At 37.5% G+C, this 19,855-nt stretch overlaps 1 protein-coding gene and 1 long non-coding RNA gene across 3 annotated transcripts in view; one reads left to right on the top strand and one right to left on the bottom strand.

Moving 5' to 3' along the window:
• Positions 1–6,065, top strand: part of Spock1 (SPARC (osteonectin), cwcv and kazal like domains proteoglycan 1) — a 490,594-nt gene extending 484,529 nt beyond the window's left edge. Inside the window, exons 10-11 of the mRNA XM_074058856.1 lie at positions 1,996–2,133; positions 2,614–6,065. Coding sequence (XP_073914957.1) covers positions 1,996–2,133; positions 2,614–2,804 — 329 coding nt within the window. The 3' untranslated portion in view covers positions 2,805–6,065. The remainder of the gene's footprint in view (positions 1–1,995; positions 2,134–2,613) is intronic.
• The window catches only part of LOC141418236 (uncharacterized), a 197,715-nt gene that overhangs the window by 6,684 nt on the left and 171,176 nt on the right, over positions 1–19,855 (bottom strand). The window lies entirely within an intron of this gene.

Raw genomic sequence — 19,855 nt, 5'->3', positions numbered from 1 at the left:
AGAGTAATATCTTGCCAAAATGTTGCTTTTACCCCATTCTGCCAGCAATTGGTATACTCATAAAAACGTTAGTAGAATTGCTAAGTGGTACAGTTTAAGAAGACAAAAAAAACATATAGAAGAATTGAATATGATTAGATTTAATTCCCTGTGCTAATCATTAAATATTTAATCTTTCAAACACACATGAAGTATCTGCCATGGACAACACCACAAAACAAAACTCAACAAATTTCAAACAAGCACATATCAGATTCACTAGACACAATCCAAAATTACAAGTAATGATTAAGATCACCAAAACCTGTATATAAAACTATATTAACTAGATTTTTCAACTCAAAAAGCTACAAGAACACACAATAAACTGGAATGATTAAGATCAAAGCAGTAAACAACGAAATAAAAACAACAGTGACAGCAGCATATCAGAGACAATTTCTTTCTCTGAACAAAGATACCTTGGCAATGTGAGGTGAAGAGGCTCAAACACTGCCAAGAACTTCAAATAAGCTCAGGTACAGGGAAACACCCTAGATTTGTGGCTTTCAAACTTTACTTTGGAAGGTTTATGAATGAATGGTAAGTTTTGACTCCGTGCTTTTGAGGTAGTGTACCCCAAACTGCTTTTCTGGAAGGTTTTTTTCATGTGCTCAAGTGGTAGAGCACCTGCCTAGTAAACCTAGCAAGCATGAGGCCATGAGTTCAAACCCCAGTACTACCAAAAAAACCAAAAAAAAAAAAAAAAAAAAAAAAAACAAAACCCACTATAAGCCAATTTACAGCAATTATGAAAACCTATGTTAAATTGATACTCCCAATTACCCAATTTAGGACGGAGTAGAACCATGAAATTCATCAAAATAGTATTTCCAACTCCCAAAATAGGCAACGGACTAGAATAGTTTTATGGATGAATCCTTAAAGGAAGAGATTTTTCTCATCTTATACAAAATGTCTAGACTATAGAGAAAGATAGAAAAATATCAGAATCATCTTATGAATCAGGAACAACTCTTGAAAAACTTACTAAGCCTCTATTACTTAGTCACATATTTTCAAAAACACTCACAATTCGAATTACCAGTAGTGTTCTAGTACCAACGCAGTGTTTACCCCAAGAAAGCAAAAAGCAGACTTTTCTGATATACCTCACTCATAATCCACTAAAAAAAAGTATACAGTGGATAAAACCATATTAACAGTAATAGACACGTGTGATTCAAAGGGAAAAAGAGGAATTCCTTAGAGAAGGAATGCTGTCTAGCCTTGGGCAAATTGCTTAATCCCAATTCATCACTATTTTCATCTGTAAACAGGAGGTAAGGAATAGCACCAACAACACCAAACTGTGGGATGGTTCAAGGAGATAATGCAAGTGATATAGTTGGCCATTATTGCCTTTGTTAGAGGCAGGATAGCAGTGACAACAGTTAATGGCTTGGAACAATGCACCAGTTGTCATTCATAAAATGCTGTTACTAGGCAGCAGGAAGAACAGAAATGAATGCATTTAGATACTTTCATAGCAAACAAACAAAAACAAGGTCTTTGTCATTGGAGTTTGAGAAACACAGCTTGGAAGTCAGATTGAATGATGTGAAGTTAGACTGAATATTTTGCCTTGGGTAGGGCAGCTTACTTTGTTTTCTGTACCTCAGTTTCCTATTAAAAAGTAACAATGGTACAGACTTCCTAGACTTGTGATAACAGATTGCATGAACACATGTATAGACACATACATATGTGTGTATGGTTTAGATCAGTATCCAGAATGTACATAAATATTCAATACATCTTAACTATTATCAAGCCTGTTGGAAAACTGAGCTCCACAGAGTTCGATGCATTTGGGCTCCTAAGGGCCAAGGTCCCTGTGATCTTGTCAAAGTAATAACCGACCAGTTTCAGCTGTGAGCCCTCTTCCATGTCTTGAATGGCATATACCCTGAGCTTTTTCTTCTCTGATTAAAGTTGCATCTTTTGTTCCCACAGGGACATTCATACCTCGTTGTAATGAGGAGGGCTATTACAAAGCTACGCAGTGCCATGGCAGCACAGGGCAGTGCTGGTGTGTGGATAAATATGGGAATGAACTGGCTGGCTCCAGGAAACAGGGTGCAGTGAACTGTGGTGAGTAAGGTCTTCTGTGCCGTTACACAATGACCCTGGATGACCTGTGAGTCCTCATTATGTAAGGATCATGGCAGAAAAATTTCCAGATGCAGTCTGGCTACAATGAAGACACTAGAATCCTGTGGGCTTGTATGTAGCTAACTTTGCAAGTGTCAGGAACTCGCCATTACCAATTGGGGCAGGGGGTGGGGGGACAGTTCACAGGGAACTGTCATAGGCCCGAATCAACTGAGGATGCCATTGCTTTTCATTTAGGATTCTAAACCTCCCAAGAAGGTAGAAACATTTCAGGAATTCTAGGGCTTATAGCAGAGCAATTTGTGGTCCCTGCCACAGAGACTAACCCCAGCTGGGCGGGGATGTTACCATGTTCAGAAAATAAATAAATGGTTGTATCTTACAAGTTGAGTCACAGGCAAAGGGAACTCCAATATGGGCCATGAGAAACTAACCTGAAACTTTTTCATGCTCTGTCAGAAGAGGAGCAGGAGACATCTGGGGATTTTGGCAGCGGTGGTTCCGTGGTCCTGCTGGATGACCTAGAGGATGAACGGGAGCTGGGACCAAAGGACAAGGAGGGGAAGCTGAGGGTGCACACCCGGGCCGTGACAGAGGACGATGAGGATGAGGATGACGACAAAGAGGATGAGGTTGGGTACATATGGTAGTGCCCACAGGAAGAGGACACACATTTTGCACACAATTGCAAGTCACTTCCTATTCCTGCATTTGTATCTAAGACTCCAAGGTGTGCTCTCCACTGTCGCTCTCTGTACCTGACCCAACGTCTGGAAGACAAGTGCTGGTTAGAGCATTCTGATTTTGCATATGGTTGTGTGGGAGAAAGGGTGTTGTTTGGGCTTTTGTGTTCATTGTTTTCTATGTTTTGGATGAGAGAATAGCTGGCTTAATTATAGTCTCCTTCCCTCCTGTGCAATTTTTGCAACAAGCATGTGATTTATGTGGAATCCAACAGTGCAGGGACCCCCCCTCCACCCTCTCGAACGTCACAGATCCTTTATATTGCCTACATTGGAGGTTATTACAGCATGGTTCCCAGCCTTATGATGTCTAAGTGCTTTTCTTGTGTCCTGTAGGTGTCGTGGAAAAGACCACACTGTACCTCTTCTTCCTGCCTCACCACCCCTGCTGTTTATTATTAAAATTAATTTTTCACATCAACATATCTGGCTTCCTACAAACAACAGCCTTAATTGAGTCAAAAGTCACTTTGGGGAATGCATTTATTAAAATTGGGGTCTGGATGCTTCTCTCTGAGCATGCATAAATATGTATGTACAGAAGACACTGTATCCATGCCTTACACACATGTACTCGCCTCTTGGAAAAAGTGTCTGGTTATCATCTAGTACAAATTCACTCAAAAAACAATTACCTATTAGCTTGTCCAGACCTGGAACGTAGGAACTTGGTATCAAGGTCCTGATTTGCACTCAAAATGGGCACTTGTAGCCTGCCTGCAAGCTAAGGTTTTTGCTCTATGCATTTGCAGAGTTACTGGAAACCCCTTCAAATTGGATGAGCCTCCGTTTGCCTGAATTGTTTTTCCCACAGAAGCCATGCAACTCCCACTCGGGCAGCTTCACAAGCCATCTCTTTTCATTTTAGCTCACAGCCCCCTCAGGCTGCTGCAGTCCCGGCTGTGGCAGTACCCCCTTCCCCGACCTACTCAAGGGCTTTTTCTGAGGCATGCGCACCTCCCCCTGTTCTCTGAGAAGACAGTGCCATGGTATTCCTTAGAAGAAAATTTAGGATTCTTAGTTTGGCTTTGGCTTCCTTTCTATCTACAAATCATGATGAGGGTACAAAAATCTGTATAGCATTGTGTTTTTGTTTTTAATCACCACCACTTGCAAAGAATCTCAATTGGATGCCTAGGAAGAACTTTGGAGTCGCACATGGAAACTAGGGTTGCGTTTTTAAGATTGTGATACTACTGGAGCAAGCTTTTTACCATTGCATTTTCTCCAAAGCTCATTATTGGAGTCCAGCTCCAAATTTGGTAGGATCCTCATCTCCACATTCCTTAGGATTTCTCCCACACAAGTACCAAAGAGTAGTTTTCGAGATGGCCCCATTCAGGTCTGGGCCTGTCCACAAGCTCCTGCCCTCTCCTCTTTCTACTGAACTACTGAACCAGTAGAAAGCTACCCTAGTCAGACATCCAGATAAGACTCACAGACCACATTTCTCTCTCTCGCCTTCCCCATGTGAGCCAGCACCCAAGACAACCACACCAACTCAGGCCACAACTATAATTGCCACAGCAGTTGACCAACTTCTCAGTCCAAATTGACCATTTGTGTGTAGCAATGCATTTTAAATTAGCCTTTCCCGGTCCTGTACAGGATAGACAAAGTAGCAAAAGTAGCATTAGCCCTAGAGTTGGTCTCAGATGGGAAGTGATGTACTTGGTTTTACTAGCTCTGTTGGCTTGATAGATACATACAACTAGCACCCTAAAGTTATGTAAGTCCTTTCTGCACATGGTGACCTTAGACAAGCTCTGTATTTGAGTTTCAACTCCATCATCCCTGCTTCCATAGTTTTTCTTCCCCTCAAACAAAACTGAGAGAATAATTTAGAAAACAGGTGCTTAATTGCAGCTAAATTATAATAGCACACATAAATAATCAAGATGTATTTTCAAAAATCTCAGTTTAGACCATTAAAGAAAGCCATTGACGTTATCTCCTCTAAGCTTGGCAAAATGCACAAGAGGACACATTAAAATTGACAAATTGATTTCACTTAGAGAAACTTCTAGGAACAGAGTGAACCACTGATTTTAATTTGCCTAATTATCTTATGACAAGTGTCAAATTAAGATGACACTTAAAGATCCTTAGTTTTAACTTAATGATGGAGAAGAGGGCTCAATAGGCAATTCCCAGGAAGGTAATGACATACCGTTTGCAGAGCTATTCCAAAAAGATATTTAGATTCATTAAAATATTAAATAAAAAAGCCCTTCTAAGACTGGAGCCCAAAATCAATGGAGTAACATTAATACCACGTTTTATGTCTTAACTTTGGCATGGCAGAATTAGATTTTTAAAGATCTTTGGTACTTTTCCCTACTACTTCAGATTAGATTTTGAGTTACCTTATTCTTACAAGTAAAATTTCTGTTTTCCTTCTTTTGGAAAGGAGCCCTTCAGTTACAGTGACCAAGAATACAGACAACATTGATTTTTGTAAACAGAAAATAGTATTGTGATAATCTAATCCTTTGCTTGAGTAGGTATTGAGTTGAATTCTCACTAACTCATTTTTGGAAACTCTTTAGGGAATAGTTTTATCCTTATCCTATGAATAGCTATTTTACTGAATGCCATTAGTAAGGCATCTAACTGAAATCCAAGAATTATCTTCTGCCATAGCTGGTCATCTGTTAGGTATTAATATAATACCTTTTTGTTCCTACAAATACTCTAGGCATGAGAATACCCTATCACTGAATTTGAGATTTCATATTTGCTTCTCATTCTTTCTATCCCTGTAACAGCAAATGACCACGTGTCTGTCCAGGTCTGACCCTCTGCTCTCCTGGGATGCCATTTGCATTTGGTTTTGGTTTGCTTTGACCACAATGTACAGTAACATCCAAGAGCCCTTTCTACAGTGGGTGGTTTTTGGTCTTTTTATACCTTTTTCTCAAAGTCACTGATGTTTGTCCCTGTTAAATGTGTAGCCTTGTAATGAGAGCTCATCAAATCCAGAGTGTCACTTTGTTGTCCCTATTGTAGAGGAAATAGTGATGTAGAAAAACTAGTATTCTGAATGCTTTTCCACATAGACTTATTTGGAATGTGAATACAACTCTTCAGTTAATAGCAAATGCTTAATTGTAGTCTTGAGTAGGTGCATTTCTGTCTGTCACAATAAATTTTACTTTGTCTGCAAGATCTGAGTGTTTACATTTTGTTAGCTTGGATGTGAACTCACCAGCCAAAGGGGACTGCCTCCATGGCTCTCAATCAAGGCTGCCATATGTGGAAAGAGTTGACCTGCAGTGGTCCAGCCTGGCCTGTCCTCGCTCAGCATACCCTGACACACACATGCCTGGTGTCTGCACCCTTCTTTTAGCTGTTTTTTCCTCTGTTGGGTTCCAGTTTCATTCTTATTGTCGTCCTACTTACAACTTTTTCTTTTTCTTTCTTTCTTTCTTTCTTTTTGTTTTGCTGTACTAGGGTTTAAATACAAACTCTCTACCAATTTAGCTCCACCCCCAGTTCTTTCACTTTTAGTTTACTTTTTTTTTTTTTCCAGATAGGATCTCATGCTAACTCTTGAACCATGAACTCCATACCTTCACCTCCTGGGATTAGAGGCATGTGCTACCATACCTGACAAACTTTTCCAACTCTACTTATCCTTTTCTCTCCAGCTAGTGATTCTTTAATTATTCTCAGGGTGGGGACCTCTCCCCCTTTACAAGGACCCCGCTTCCCCACTCACGAATTAGCACACCAGATGCCAAATATCAGTAAGCACCCAAATGTCCTTTCCACCTTTATTTACATTCAGGCCAGTGTGTTTAATTATACCCTGAGTGAGTAATTTCACCATGAGTTGAGATAGAAACTATTTTATGAATAATTCCATTCCTTTACCCCATGGGTGATATTTTATAGACAGTTTACAGATTGACAGCTCAAGAAAAAAAAAAAAAACAAAAGAAGTAACTAATGCTAGGAGAACAATGGCCCAAGTGAAGCCCCGGAGATTACCCAGGAGTGGGCGTGTGTTCACACACTCTAAATGCCTCTGCAGTCAGCAGGGTTTCACGGGCAAAGCCCCAAGTTTCTTCTGAACTTGCACCTTCCTTCATGCACGTTGATCTTTCCGAGGCAAGGAAAGCCACTTCCTTTTCCAGCACTGGTTTGTAGCTAAGTAAAATGGTTATTAAACTACTTTCTCAAAAATTGTAGTCCTAAGATTGATTTTGATCTAGTGATTCACAAAAAGAGGGAGATTGAAAATTTTCTTGAATCATTTGGCCTTTTTGGGTTAAATGGTACCTGAGTACATTGGGTGGGTGGATGGGTGGATGGTGGGTGGGTGGGTGGATGCCACTGTGGACAGGCAACACACTTAGTTCCAGGAATGTAAAGATAAGTCAGACCTGCTGGCTGCTCTGAAAAGTTATCTCCTTCTTGCAAAAAGAAAAACACAGCAGTTTCAACTTAGACTGAGAGATGTCATCACCAATGCCAGTGGCTAATAAAGCCTTATTAAAGCCTGCCTGCTGTGGTTCCTTTCATCCATCATCCCTTGGATTTCCTCCTATCTCTCGGGTATTCCTCTTTGGTGTCCTGGACACCCTATTCAATGAGTTCTTTTAACACTGCTGTTTCTCTGGACTGAGTCCCTGCCCATGCATGCTTTCAAACATCCTCGCCTCTCTGAGGAGCTCCCCAGTCTCTGTCTCCAGTGTGGCTTTGACTTCTACTCAATTCTGTTTAGCTAATTCTCCTTGAACTTCCACTGATGCCTCAATTCCAAGCCCTAAGACATAAAAATGACAGAATCTACATTGGCTGCACCGACAATTGCCGTCAGTAAGGCTTTTCTTAAATCCTAACAAACATGAGCCACAGAAGACAAGATTGACAAATGTGCCTCCATAAAAGTTAATAATGAATCATAAACAAACTTAAAAGATAAAAAAGAGGCTAGAAAGATACCAGTGACATAAAACAGATGAAAGATTAAGGTATGAAATATATTTCAAACTCCTACCAATCCAGAAGAAAACTACAACCCAACAGACTAGTGAGTAAAAGATAAAAAACAAGCAATTCATAGAAAACACACAATAGGCAATGAAACTATGTCTGATCTCACCAAGATTAAAGGCAAATCGAAGCAATGATGTATTAGCTGTCACTCAGAAAAATATCTCAATAAAGTCTAATATTGTCCAGAGTCTGCGTTGGGGACAGTTTTATACCCTGTAGGGTCAGAACAGCCATGTGGAGAGCAATGTTTTAATTGCTAACAAAATCAGCATTTATGGCCTAGGACCTAGGAATTCCATTCTCAGTAACTATTCCTAAAGAAAAAAATGCTAATTTACAAGAATATATGTACAAGTATTTCCACTTCAGCATAGCATCATGCTAGAACAGGAAAAATTGGAGAAAAACTAAATACCCATGAGTAAGCCTATACTTTTGAATGTTATGCAGAAGTCAAAAAACCCATGCATTACCTTGGTATGCACTGACTTAGAAAAGCCTTCAAAATATTGGTTTTAAAATGGGGGAAATGAAGCTGGGCACCAGTGGCTCACACCTGTAATCCTAACTATTCAGGAGGCAGAGATCAAGAGGATCACAGTTCGAAGCCAGTCCAGGGAAAATAGTTTTTCAAGACTCTATCTTGAAAAACCCCTTCACAGAAAAAGTCCTGGCAGAGTGGCTCAAGTAGTAGAGCACCTACCTAGCAAGTGTGAGGCTATAAGTTCAAATCCTAGTACTGTAAAAAAATAAAAAGAGGACTATCAAGGTATATAGAGAGCATGAAATATGTACTCTACAAATCTAAAATGTGATAGTGTCTGTTTCTTAGAGTACCTGCGGAAATTCACAGAGCAAGGCCTGAAGGATACATGCCAAGCTGGAATCAATGGTGACCCCCAAGGGAAGAAATGAGACCAGGCTGGTGGTCAATAAAGTCATTGCCTCATCTCTAAGTTCTACTGTTGTTTTATCACAAAGCAATGCATCAAAAATGTCATGTGTGATTTTAAAAAAATAAGTAAAATACATCAGCTTCCTCTTCAAAACGCTTCCTTGACCTTCAAATGCCCTGAATGTCAGGAATGGCAATGCCTTTTTTGCTTTCACTCCAGCCCGTAATAAGTCATTGAATTTTGTCAATTGTTGTATCTCTTCCTCTCTATCCCAACACCACTGGCATGGTGCTGGCCACCACCCCTCAACTGTTCTAGGAATTTCTTTTCCTTTTTTTTTTTTCTTTTTTGCCAGGACTAAGGATGCAACCCAGGGCTTATACATACTAAGAAAGTGTACTCTACCTCTGAGCTATAAATCTAGCCTGTGGTTTCTTGGAATAGGGTCTCACTATGTAGTCTTGAACTCAATATGTTGACCAAGCTGGCCTTGAACTTAAAATCCTCCTCTCTCTAAATTCTAAGTGCTGGGATTACAGTGTGAAGCTCCACACCCAACTTTAGGAGTCTGGTAACTAATGACCCTGTGTTACCCTTGCCCAGCTCCAGTCCATCCCACATGCTGCTGCCAACAGAGCAATTGCTTCTCAAAGGCAAAATGAACTGTCACTGCCCCCACTTAATTTCCATGTTTCTCATCAAATTCTGGACCAGATCTAACTACAGTAGGCCTTTCTCTGCACAGGATTCATTCCAAGACCCGAAACTGGATAGTACTGAATCCTACATATACTATACTTTTTCCTCTGCATGCATACTCATGGTGCATAAATTAAATTAAGCAAGCAAGAGATTAAACATCTGATAACAAAATAGAACAATTATAAGAAGCTATAATAAAAATTATGTAAACAGCATCTCTATCATTCTTAAAATACTTTATACTACAGTCACCCTTCTAGTGATATGAGATAAAGCAATGCCTTTGTAATGAGATGGAGTGAGGCAAATAATGCAGGCATTGTGATGCATGGCTGGTCTCCAATTGACCCTCTGAGGGTACCTGAACAGGAGGAACATCTCTTTTGGATGATACTCATCAAGCCAAGACAATGTTGATGGTTAGATATTAGGAATAGACAATGTAAATGTTTTAGGGTACTTGAGTTACATGTTTCGAAAGACTTTTGGAAAGACGTATTGGAAGTTGCCTCTTTCTTCTTTTTAACTCATCAGCATGTTGATGCAGAGGGTGAAATCCTTCAATGATCACATGGGTAAGTTGATTACTGTGTTCTAGAAGAGGGTCATCCTCCATAATTTTATCCTCTTATGTCTATGCAACTTTAAACACTTGGGAAAACTTTCCTGATTCTGTTTTTCTTCTTCCTCCACTTTCTCTGTATATAACTCCATAAGTTAGTCCAATTCCTCATTGGTAGCAATTCTTGGTGGCCTTCAAAATGTTTTTCCACTTGTTCATCAAGCAAGTAGGCAAATACTTTTCCACCAACTTGTCTTGCTGTGTGACTGATTTGTCTTACTTCTCCATCAATCCCCGAGAAGACTTTAAAATCATTTGTGACTTCATTCCATAAGTCCTCCCCACAGGCATTTGCAGTTTCTCATTTTAACTCATCCATTGCAGCTTTGATGAATGTTATTGTGTCAGCAATAGCAAATGATTCCCAGCACTGCATTACAACTAGATTAAGGTCTGTATTTATTGCTGATCCAATGTGATTAAATACTAGGTGAGTGTATGTGGCATTGACAAACTGAATAATCCCCTGGTCGTGGGGGTAAAGCAATGAGGTTGTGTTCAGACATCTTCATCTTTGTAACAGACTGGTTCAGGATGGCCAGGTGCATTGTCCATTGTTAAACAGGACTTTAAATTCCAACCTTTCTTCTTCTTATATTTTTTTCAATTCTAGGGTAAATCATTGGTGAAACCATTCCACGAACAAGATGGCTGATATCCACCCTTTCTAGTAATGCTACTAGAACAAGGGCAGATAAGTTTTGCTTTTCTTTTTGAGAGTGACGGGTTCTATGTTCTGCAAACTACAACTGGCTTTATCATGTGCCTTGCAATGTTGTTCCACAGTACCAGTGCCCCTGGCACCTCTTTGCACTTTCAGGAATATAGATTCTGTTGAACGTCTTCTTCCAGATTCAGCACAATTGAAGACTTGCTTTGCATGGTATCCTTTCTCTGTAATCATCTTAACTCTTCTAGAGACATGACTGCAGCTTCTTCATCAGCAGAGGCAGCTTCTCCAATACTTATTATGTAAGTTCAGAACTTTTTTCTTGGTATCATGCATTTTGGCACAACCCCTGCTGAAGCCTTTGAATAGGCTCCATGCTTCTGTGGCAAGGTTGGTATCATTTGGAACACATTTCTGTTCAAAAATTTAATGCTGCCTGCATAAGCATGGATCATACACTGTGTCCATAAATTTTTCATTTTGAGATATTACAGCAAAACTAGCTTCAATTTATTTCTGCACAATTTTATGAATAGAAGTTTTGTTCTTAATGTAGATTTTTAGCAATGTTAGCATACATTTTTTCCTTTCTTATTGAGAACTTTCACCTTTTCATTTAAAGGAGATACTTTATGACTTCTTTATGGCATATTTGAACTGACAGCATCACTATTGTTGTGCTTTGGGTCCATTACTAAGTAAAGGAAGGGTTGCTTGATGAAAAGCATTGGAATGCTACAATCATTGATGTGAAAATTAAAACAGCTACCAAGAAACTAACAGGCAGATAGTGTATACAGCATGGATTCCAGGGACAAAAGATTGATTTATTTCCTGAACAGGATGGAGCAGATGTTAAGAGTTCATCATGCTACTCAGAACTGCATGTAATGTAAAATTTGTAAGTTGTTTATTTCTGGAATTTTCCATTTAATATGTTCAGACCACACTGGCCACAGGTAATTGAAACTGCAGATAAAGGGGGGCCTACTGCACTTGGCTTGGTGACATCATTCTTAATCCCTTGTATACACCACTTCTCAAATTCTAATGGTTTTCAAGTACCTCAACCTTTCAAGTGCCTATGTTCCTCAAGGTTCCTTTACTTGGAATGCTGGGAACTCAGCTCAGTTCTTACTCCTCTAGTGACCCTTCCAGAAGAAACAGTATTCCTCTTCTTTCCCTAGCACCTTGTATGTACCTCCAACTAGTGCTTGTTCATGTGTCATGTTCTAATACTCATTCAAATCTGAGTCCTTGGAAAGCAGAAATGGTGCAATTTGGTGGACTAGAGAAAAAAAACTGGCTAAAGTCACCTCATAGAATTCTTGTTCTGTACAGCAACCAAGGGAAAAGCTAACCAAGAAAAAAGACACATTCAAAATGATAAAACATTTTGAAACCAGAGTTTCAGGGCAAAGAGCCTTGGTTCTGGGAGTTTCAAATGGACTATGCTCAGCCATCCATTCCTACACACCAATGAGAGACCACCACTCATGAATGGCACAGAAAATAGAAGAAAGACAAAGGGATTTAGTGACCCCAAGATTGTCTTTGGTATACTGACATAAATTTTAGTTTTAAGTAGGGGAAGCATAAGGGGCATGAGTAAAAGATGTGTGTCATTACATGGATGGTCACAGTATGAAGGAGGCATTATTTATCTGAGGAGCAATTTTGGCTTTTATCACAAGATATTTACTCACTGATCCTGTCCTTCCTGGAGTCCCAAGGTGACTGTGTGTGTGTGTGTGCAGCAGGGTAGGGGTAGGGGGAGACAGGTTCAAGTGGCAGAGAGGGACAAAATGGAGTCTGGTACCCTTCTTCAACCTCATAGTCTTTTAATTAACCCTCAGTCCCTCTCCTTGCTGCACACGTTCTTGATCTAGAGGAAGTTGTTGCCCAGTTACCAATTCCCGTTCCTTCTCTCAAAGCAGAAAAAACAACATGGATCTTATTTGCAATTTTCTGACCTGTCTGAAAGATGAGTTTCTATTTCACTTAACTTGAACTGCCAGAAAGGAGAAGCACCAGGCAATGTTCATGAAAACTACAGCAAAATATAGACCCACATATGCCTGGGCATGAGGTTATGAATAAAGGTATACAATAGGCCACCTAAGACTCCAGAGAAAAGCTGTATTAAGACTCTAGGATATTAAGATATCAAAAAGCAGGCATGCACAGGGGAACATTGAAGGAGCTACAAACACAGGTCTAGGCAAGATACATACTCAAGTATGATGCATGGTAAATATTTTCCACCTTGGGTTGATCCCAAGACTAATGACATGCCTAATGAGTGAAGGTTTGTCTACCTTGGCACAAAGCCAGTATGAAACAGCTGTCTTTTCTCAAAATCCCAATTTTCAACAAGAATAAAAAAATTCACAATATATTCAAGAAAACATAGCTGGTTCAAAGAAAGAAAATAGCATGGCAAAAATGTTCTCCAACAAAGCACAAGCAAAAACATTTTTTAAAACTGGGGGTGTATGACTCAAACTGTAGAGTACCTGCCTAGCAAGCATAATGCCCTGAGTTCAAACCCCAGTATCATGAATACATAAAAAGCTCTCATTAGTATGCTCAAATGTCTAAAGAAAAATGTGGACAAAAACCTAAAGGAAATTAGAAAAATGATACTTGAACAAAATAAGAATGTGAACAAATGTGAAAAAAAGAAATTATCAAAAGAAAGGAAAAAATCTGGAGCTAAAAAGTACAATAAATAAATTGAAAGTCCATTAAAAGAATTTAACAGCATATTTAAACAAGAGGAAGAAACAATCAGAAAACTTGAAAATATGACATTTGAAATTATCAGAGGAGCAGAAGAAAAATGAGCAAAAGTGAACAAAGCCTAAGGGAGTTATGAACCAACATTCACATTTTGGGAGTCCAAAGAGGAGAAGAGAAGTAAAGAGATTATTTGGGAAAAAAAGTTAAAGAATACCAAATTTGAGGAAAGACATTAGCTTGCAAATCCAAGCAGTTTCATGAACTCTAAATGGAATAAACCTAAAGAAACCCATACTAAGACATAATCGAAGTATTGAAAGTCAAAGGCAAAGAGAATCTTGAAAGCAAGAAAAAAATGGCACAGTATTCTTATGAAGGATCACAGATACAGTATCCTTCATAAGATTACAAGATGATTTCTCAGCAGAAACCTTGTAGACCAGAAAGAGCAGAATTATAAAGTGGTAAAAGAAGAAAAATTGCCAACTATGAATTCTATACCCAGTAAAATATCCTTCAAAAGTGAGAGAGACATTAGGACATTCCCAGATAGAAAAAGTCTGAAGGATTTTTATACCATTAAACCTGCTCTCTAAGAAATGCTAACAAAATCCTTAAAGTTGAAATGAAAGGATGCTAGACAATAACTCAAAGCTATGCCAAGATACAGAATTCTCTGGCAAAGATAGATAATGGCCAAATATTCTGTAATTTTGGTTCAAAACACCTCATAATTTATTTTTTATTGTGCTTCATAATTTCTATGGATGTAAAAGACAAATGTGAAAAATTTATAAATCTGTGTTAATGCATACAACATATAAAGATATAATTTGTAACATCAATAACAAAGTGGTGGGATGAGGAGCTATGAAGGAATGAATGGAATTATTATATGCAATTGAAGTCAAATTGTTATCAATTTAAAACAGATGGTTATAACTTTAGAATGTTATATGTGATCCGCATAGTAGTTAAGCAAATATTTATGGAACATACACAAAAGGGAGTACAATGGTAATCAAGACATGCCATTACAAAAAAAGTCAACTAAATCCAAAGGCAAACAGTAATGGAAGAAATGAGAGACAAAGAAGCTATAAGCCATACAGAAAACAACACAGTGATAAAAGAATTTATTCCTGTTAGTAATTACATTAAATATAATATCCCATTTTAGGTTGGCAGAATAAATCCAACTACCCATTGTCTACTAAATGACCTTACTGTACACTGTCTACAAGAGATTCACTTTATATCTCAGGACATAAATAGGTTGCAAGTGAAAGGCTGGAAAATCTATTCCATGAAAATGATAACCAAAAGAGAGTACAGGTGACTATCCTGATGTTAGGCAAAATGAATTTTGAGTAAAAAGCTCTTGTCTTTTAAATAAAAGGATATTATATAATGTTAAAAGATTCAATTCACCAAGAAGATACAGCAATTATAAACATATGTGTGCCAAATATCACAGCTACAAAATATGTGACAAGAACACTGACACACATGGAAGGAGAAAAACAGTTCTACAATTAGACTTCAATACCCTACGTTCTATAAAGGATAGAACAACCAGAGAGAAAGTAAGTTAAAAAAAAAAGTAGAGGATTTGAACAACACTATATGTCAATTGCACTTAATAAACACTTATAGAACACTTCCACCAAATGACAGCAGAATACACATTTTTCTTAAGTGTACATTGGACAGAAAATTCTCCAGGACAAACCATATGATAGGCTACAAATAAATCTTATTATTTTAAGACTTTAAATTTTAAAAATTTAAACTCTATGAAGTATTTTTTCTGAATGCAATGAAATAAAACTAAAAATGAGTAACAAGAAATACTGGAAATTTTACAAGCATGAAAACTAAACAACTCAACTTTATTTTTTGTTTTGGGGTGGTTCTGAGGTTTGAACTCAGGGCTTCATGTTTGCCAGGCATGTGGTCTACTACTTGAGCCATGCCTCTAACCCTTTTTTGCTCTGGCTGTTTCTGAGATAGTGTCTGGCTTTTCTCTTTGGCTGGTTTGGACCACAATCCTCCTATTTGTTTCCCATAATAGCCGGTATGACAGTCATTCACTACTATGCCCAGCTTTTCCTGCTGAATTGGGCGTTTCTCAACTATTTTGCTGAGGTTGACCTCAAACCATGATCCTCCCAATATCTGCCTTCTGAGTAGCTAGGATTACAAGAGTGGGCTGCCAGTGCCCAACTCTCACTCACTTGTAAATAACCAATGGGTCAAAGAAAAAAATTGTAAGGGAAATTAGGAAACATGTTAATATATATGAAATGAAAAAACAAAACAAAATGCCAAAATTTATGGGATGAAGCAATATCAGTGTTGAGAGAATTTTATAGTTCTAAAAACTTACCTTAAAATTAAAGTAATATCTCAAATCAATAACCTAACATTATACCTTAGGGAACCAAAAAAAAAAAAAAAAAGCAACAAATAAACCCAAAGCCAGCAGAAGGATGAAAATAATAAAGGTTAAAACAGGGATAAAGAGAAGAAAAATATTAAAAAATCAACAAAATGAAAAGCTGATTCTTTGACAAGATTTACAAAATTTATAAACCTTTAGATTGCCTAAGAAAATATTCAAGCTAGTTAAATAAAACATAGAAATGGGTAATATTGCCACTCATTTTATAGAATTAAAAGGATGAGCACATTATGAACAACTGTATACCAACAAACTGCATTGCCTAGAAGAAAGGATGAATTCCTAGAAACACAGCCAACAAAGACTGAATCATGAAAAAACAGAAAGTCTGAATAGACCTGTAACCAGTAATGATAATGAATTAGCAATTAAAAATCTCCTAACAAAACCCTATGGAACAGAGCACTTCAGTAGTACAGTTTGCCAAACATTTCAAGAATATTCTTCCCAAAAAACTGAAGAGGGTATGCTTCCTAACTCATTCAATGAAGTTACTATTACCTTGATATCAAAGCCAGACAAAGACACAAGAAAATTACAGAATATCACTCAATGATATTCATGTAATGCTAACAAATCAAGCTCAGGAGCACATTACAATGTTTATAAAGCATGCCAAAGAAGGATGGATTCCTGGAATGTAAGGGCAGTTTAATCTACAAAAAAAATCAATAACTATAAACCATATTAGCAGAATGAAGGAAAAATACAACACATGATCATCTCAATTGATTTGACAAATTTCAGTAGTTCTTCATGTCAAAAAATACTTAACAAACCAGGAAGAGAAGGGAGAAAATACTCAACATAATAAAAACAAGATACAAAAAAAATCACAGGTATCTCTTTACGTAATGGTTAAAGACTAACTTTTTCCCTTATGATGATAGACAATACAAGGGTGTCTATTTGAGCCACTCTTACTCAACACAGTATTGGAAGTTCTAGCCAGGTGAGAAAAATAAAGGCATGCTAATTGGAAAGGAGGAAGTGAAATTATCCATTTGCAAATGGCAAAATTTTATATAGAGAAAAGTCTAAACGTACCACAAAAATCTTGGAACTAATGAATTAACTCAGTAAAGCTGCAAGATACAAAATCAAAACACAAACTCAGTTGTGTTTCTACACATTCACATGAAACATCTGGAAAGGGAATTAAGGAAATTATTCCATTTACAGCAGCATCAACAAGTAAAATACGTAAGAATAGAACCTCTATGGTGGCAAAAACTTACACATTGAAATGATAAAACATTGTGAAAGAAATTAAGATAAAAATAGAAAGATATTCATGTTCATAAATTAGAACTTTTAATATTGTTAGAATATCAGTGCTACCCCAGGGTTAACCCCAACATTTATAGACTCAATATATTCTCTGTCAATATTCCAGCAGCATCCCCAAATTCATATGGAATATTAAGAGACCCTAAATAGCCAAAACTATCTTGAAAAAGAAAAACAAAGTTGAAGGACTTATACTTTCTCATTTCCAAATTTTCTGTGAAGCTATGATAATAAAATCACGTAATACTGGCAGACACCTAGACAAAGAGAACAGAGGACTCAGAAATAAACTCTCATGTGTATGGTCAAATTATTTTCAGTGAAGATGCCAAGACAATTCAATGTGGGAAGGGCTGTCTTTTCAACAATTTGTCTTGGTAAGTAGATATCCCAAGCAAACAAATGTAATCAAACTCTTACCTTATAGCATTAATGAAAATTAATTCAAAAATGAATCAAAGAGCCAAATGTAAGATCTCAAACTGTGAAATTCTTGAAAAAAAAAGTGTCATATCATTGGATTTAGTGGTGTTTTCTTGGATATGATATTGAAAGTACAGACAATGAAAGAAAAAAAGGTATCTGACTTCATGAAAGTTAGAACTTTTATGTACCATAGGACACAATGGTCAGAATTAAAGGGCAACTCATGGAATAGCAGAAAACATATTCAAGTCAAATTTAATAAGGAATGCATATCTAGAAAACAAAGAGAACTCTTACAACTCAATAACAAAAAAGCAGCCTGATCTCTCACATAGGCAAAAGACTTAATTAGAAAATTTTCCAAATGAACAAAAACACATGAAAAGGTGCTCAACATCCCTCATTCCTCAGGAAAGGCAAACCAAAACCACAGGGAGATACTGCTTAATGCCATTTAGAATGGTTATTCTCAAAAAAAGAAAAGTAACAGATGTTGTCAACCAAATATATAGACAAATCAGAACTCTTATGCTAGTAGTAGGAATGTTAAATGGTATGTCCACAATGGAAGACAGTATGGAGGCTCCACAGAAAACTCAAAAAAGAATCATTCACTCCCAAGTATTTACACAAAAGAATTGAAAATGAGGACTTGAACAGAATCATGTATACCAATATTCAGAAAAACATCATTCATAATAGCTGAAAGATTACAATCCAAATGTCTACCAACAGATTAATGGATAAACAAATGTGATGTCTATACATACAATTTAGGAATTACTCATTCCAAAGAGGAAGGGAATTTTATATGTGCTACAACATGGATGAACCTGGAAAACATCATGCTGAATGAAATAAGAACAAAGATTCCATTGACCTGAAATACTAAAAGTAGTCAAATTCAGAAGCAGAAAGTGGAATACTGGTTACCCAGGGATGGGATGACAGGAAAGGGGATTTGAGTATAGAGTTTCAATTTGGGGGTGAAGAAGTTCTGGAATGGGTGGTAGTGATGGTTGTAAAACAAGGTGAATGAACTTAATCCTACAACACTGTTCACTTCAAAATGGTTAAAAGAAAACATGTGGCCTTTGGCTTTCTGAACCTGGTTAACTTCACTTAAGATGATGTTCTTCAGTTCCTATGGAATACAGGCACAATACAAGAACAGGTCATGCTGATAGGAGGTTACTAATAGGACAGGGAGGGTAAAAGAAGGAAGTTCAGGAGGTGGATATTGTTGATGTAGTTTCTATGAAAGAATAAATATAGAATTTTTTAAACCTGTTGAAATTGCCATAAGAAGGGGGCTAAGGTAGAAAAGAGAAAAATAGAGGGGATGAACCAATTTGGGTTATAATACAGATATACATGGAAATGTAGCAATGAAGCACCCTCATAGCTATTTTAGACAAACAAAAATGACTTTTTTTCAGAAACAGAGACTAGTAAGACAAAACAGATCCTGTGTGGGGGTTGGCACCAGTGAGAAGGAGGAGGATATAGGAAAGGGTGTAGGAGGTGAATATGGTGGGAATATTATGCATCCATATATGAAAATGGAAAAATGAGACCTGATGAAACTATTCCAGGAATGGGGGAGGGGGAAATAAAGGGGAGTGATGGAGGGGGTGAATTCAACTATGACGTATCATAGAACTTTTGTAAATGTCACAATGTACCCCCAGTACAACAACAATAATTTAAAAAATCAGTTAAAAAGAGTAAATTTCATGCTATGCATATTTTACCAGTTAAAAGATGTTGTTGCCTCATCCTCATTTCTCAACACATGGTAGAGAAGCAGTTACTGCTGTTGGAGGAATATGAACAAGCAAATGGGAATAGGAACAGGAGTCTGACCAACTAATTCTTGGTGGAAAAGTATTTTCCAAAAGAAAGAGACCTCATGGAAAGGCTGACATTTGATGAATATTTTTACACAGATTGAATTTTTCATGAATTCATAAAACTTGAATTTTAAACATGGCTATATTGAGTCATAATGCATTTAGTATAAAATCCACCCATTTTCAGTCTCTATATATGTACCTTTTCAGAACCTTTCATTTTAATAAGAGTCACACAACATGTGGGCTTTGTGGACGTCAGCTGATGACAAATCAGTGATGTCAGTGC

Source organism: Castor canadensis, chromosome 16 (genome assembly GCF_047511655.1).
Source record: "Castor canadensis chromosome 16, mCasCan1.hap1v2, whole genome shotgun sequence".
Taxonomy (NCBI): domain Eukaryota; kingdom Metazoa; phylum Chordata; class Mammalia; order Rodentia; family Castoridae; genus Castor; species Castor canadensis.
This window is presented reverse-complemented; position numbering and strand designations above follow the sequence as displayed.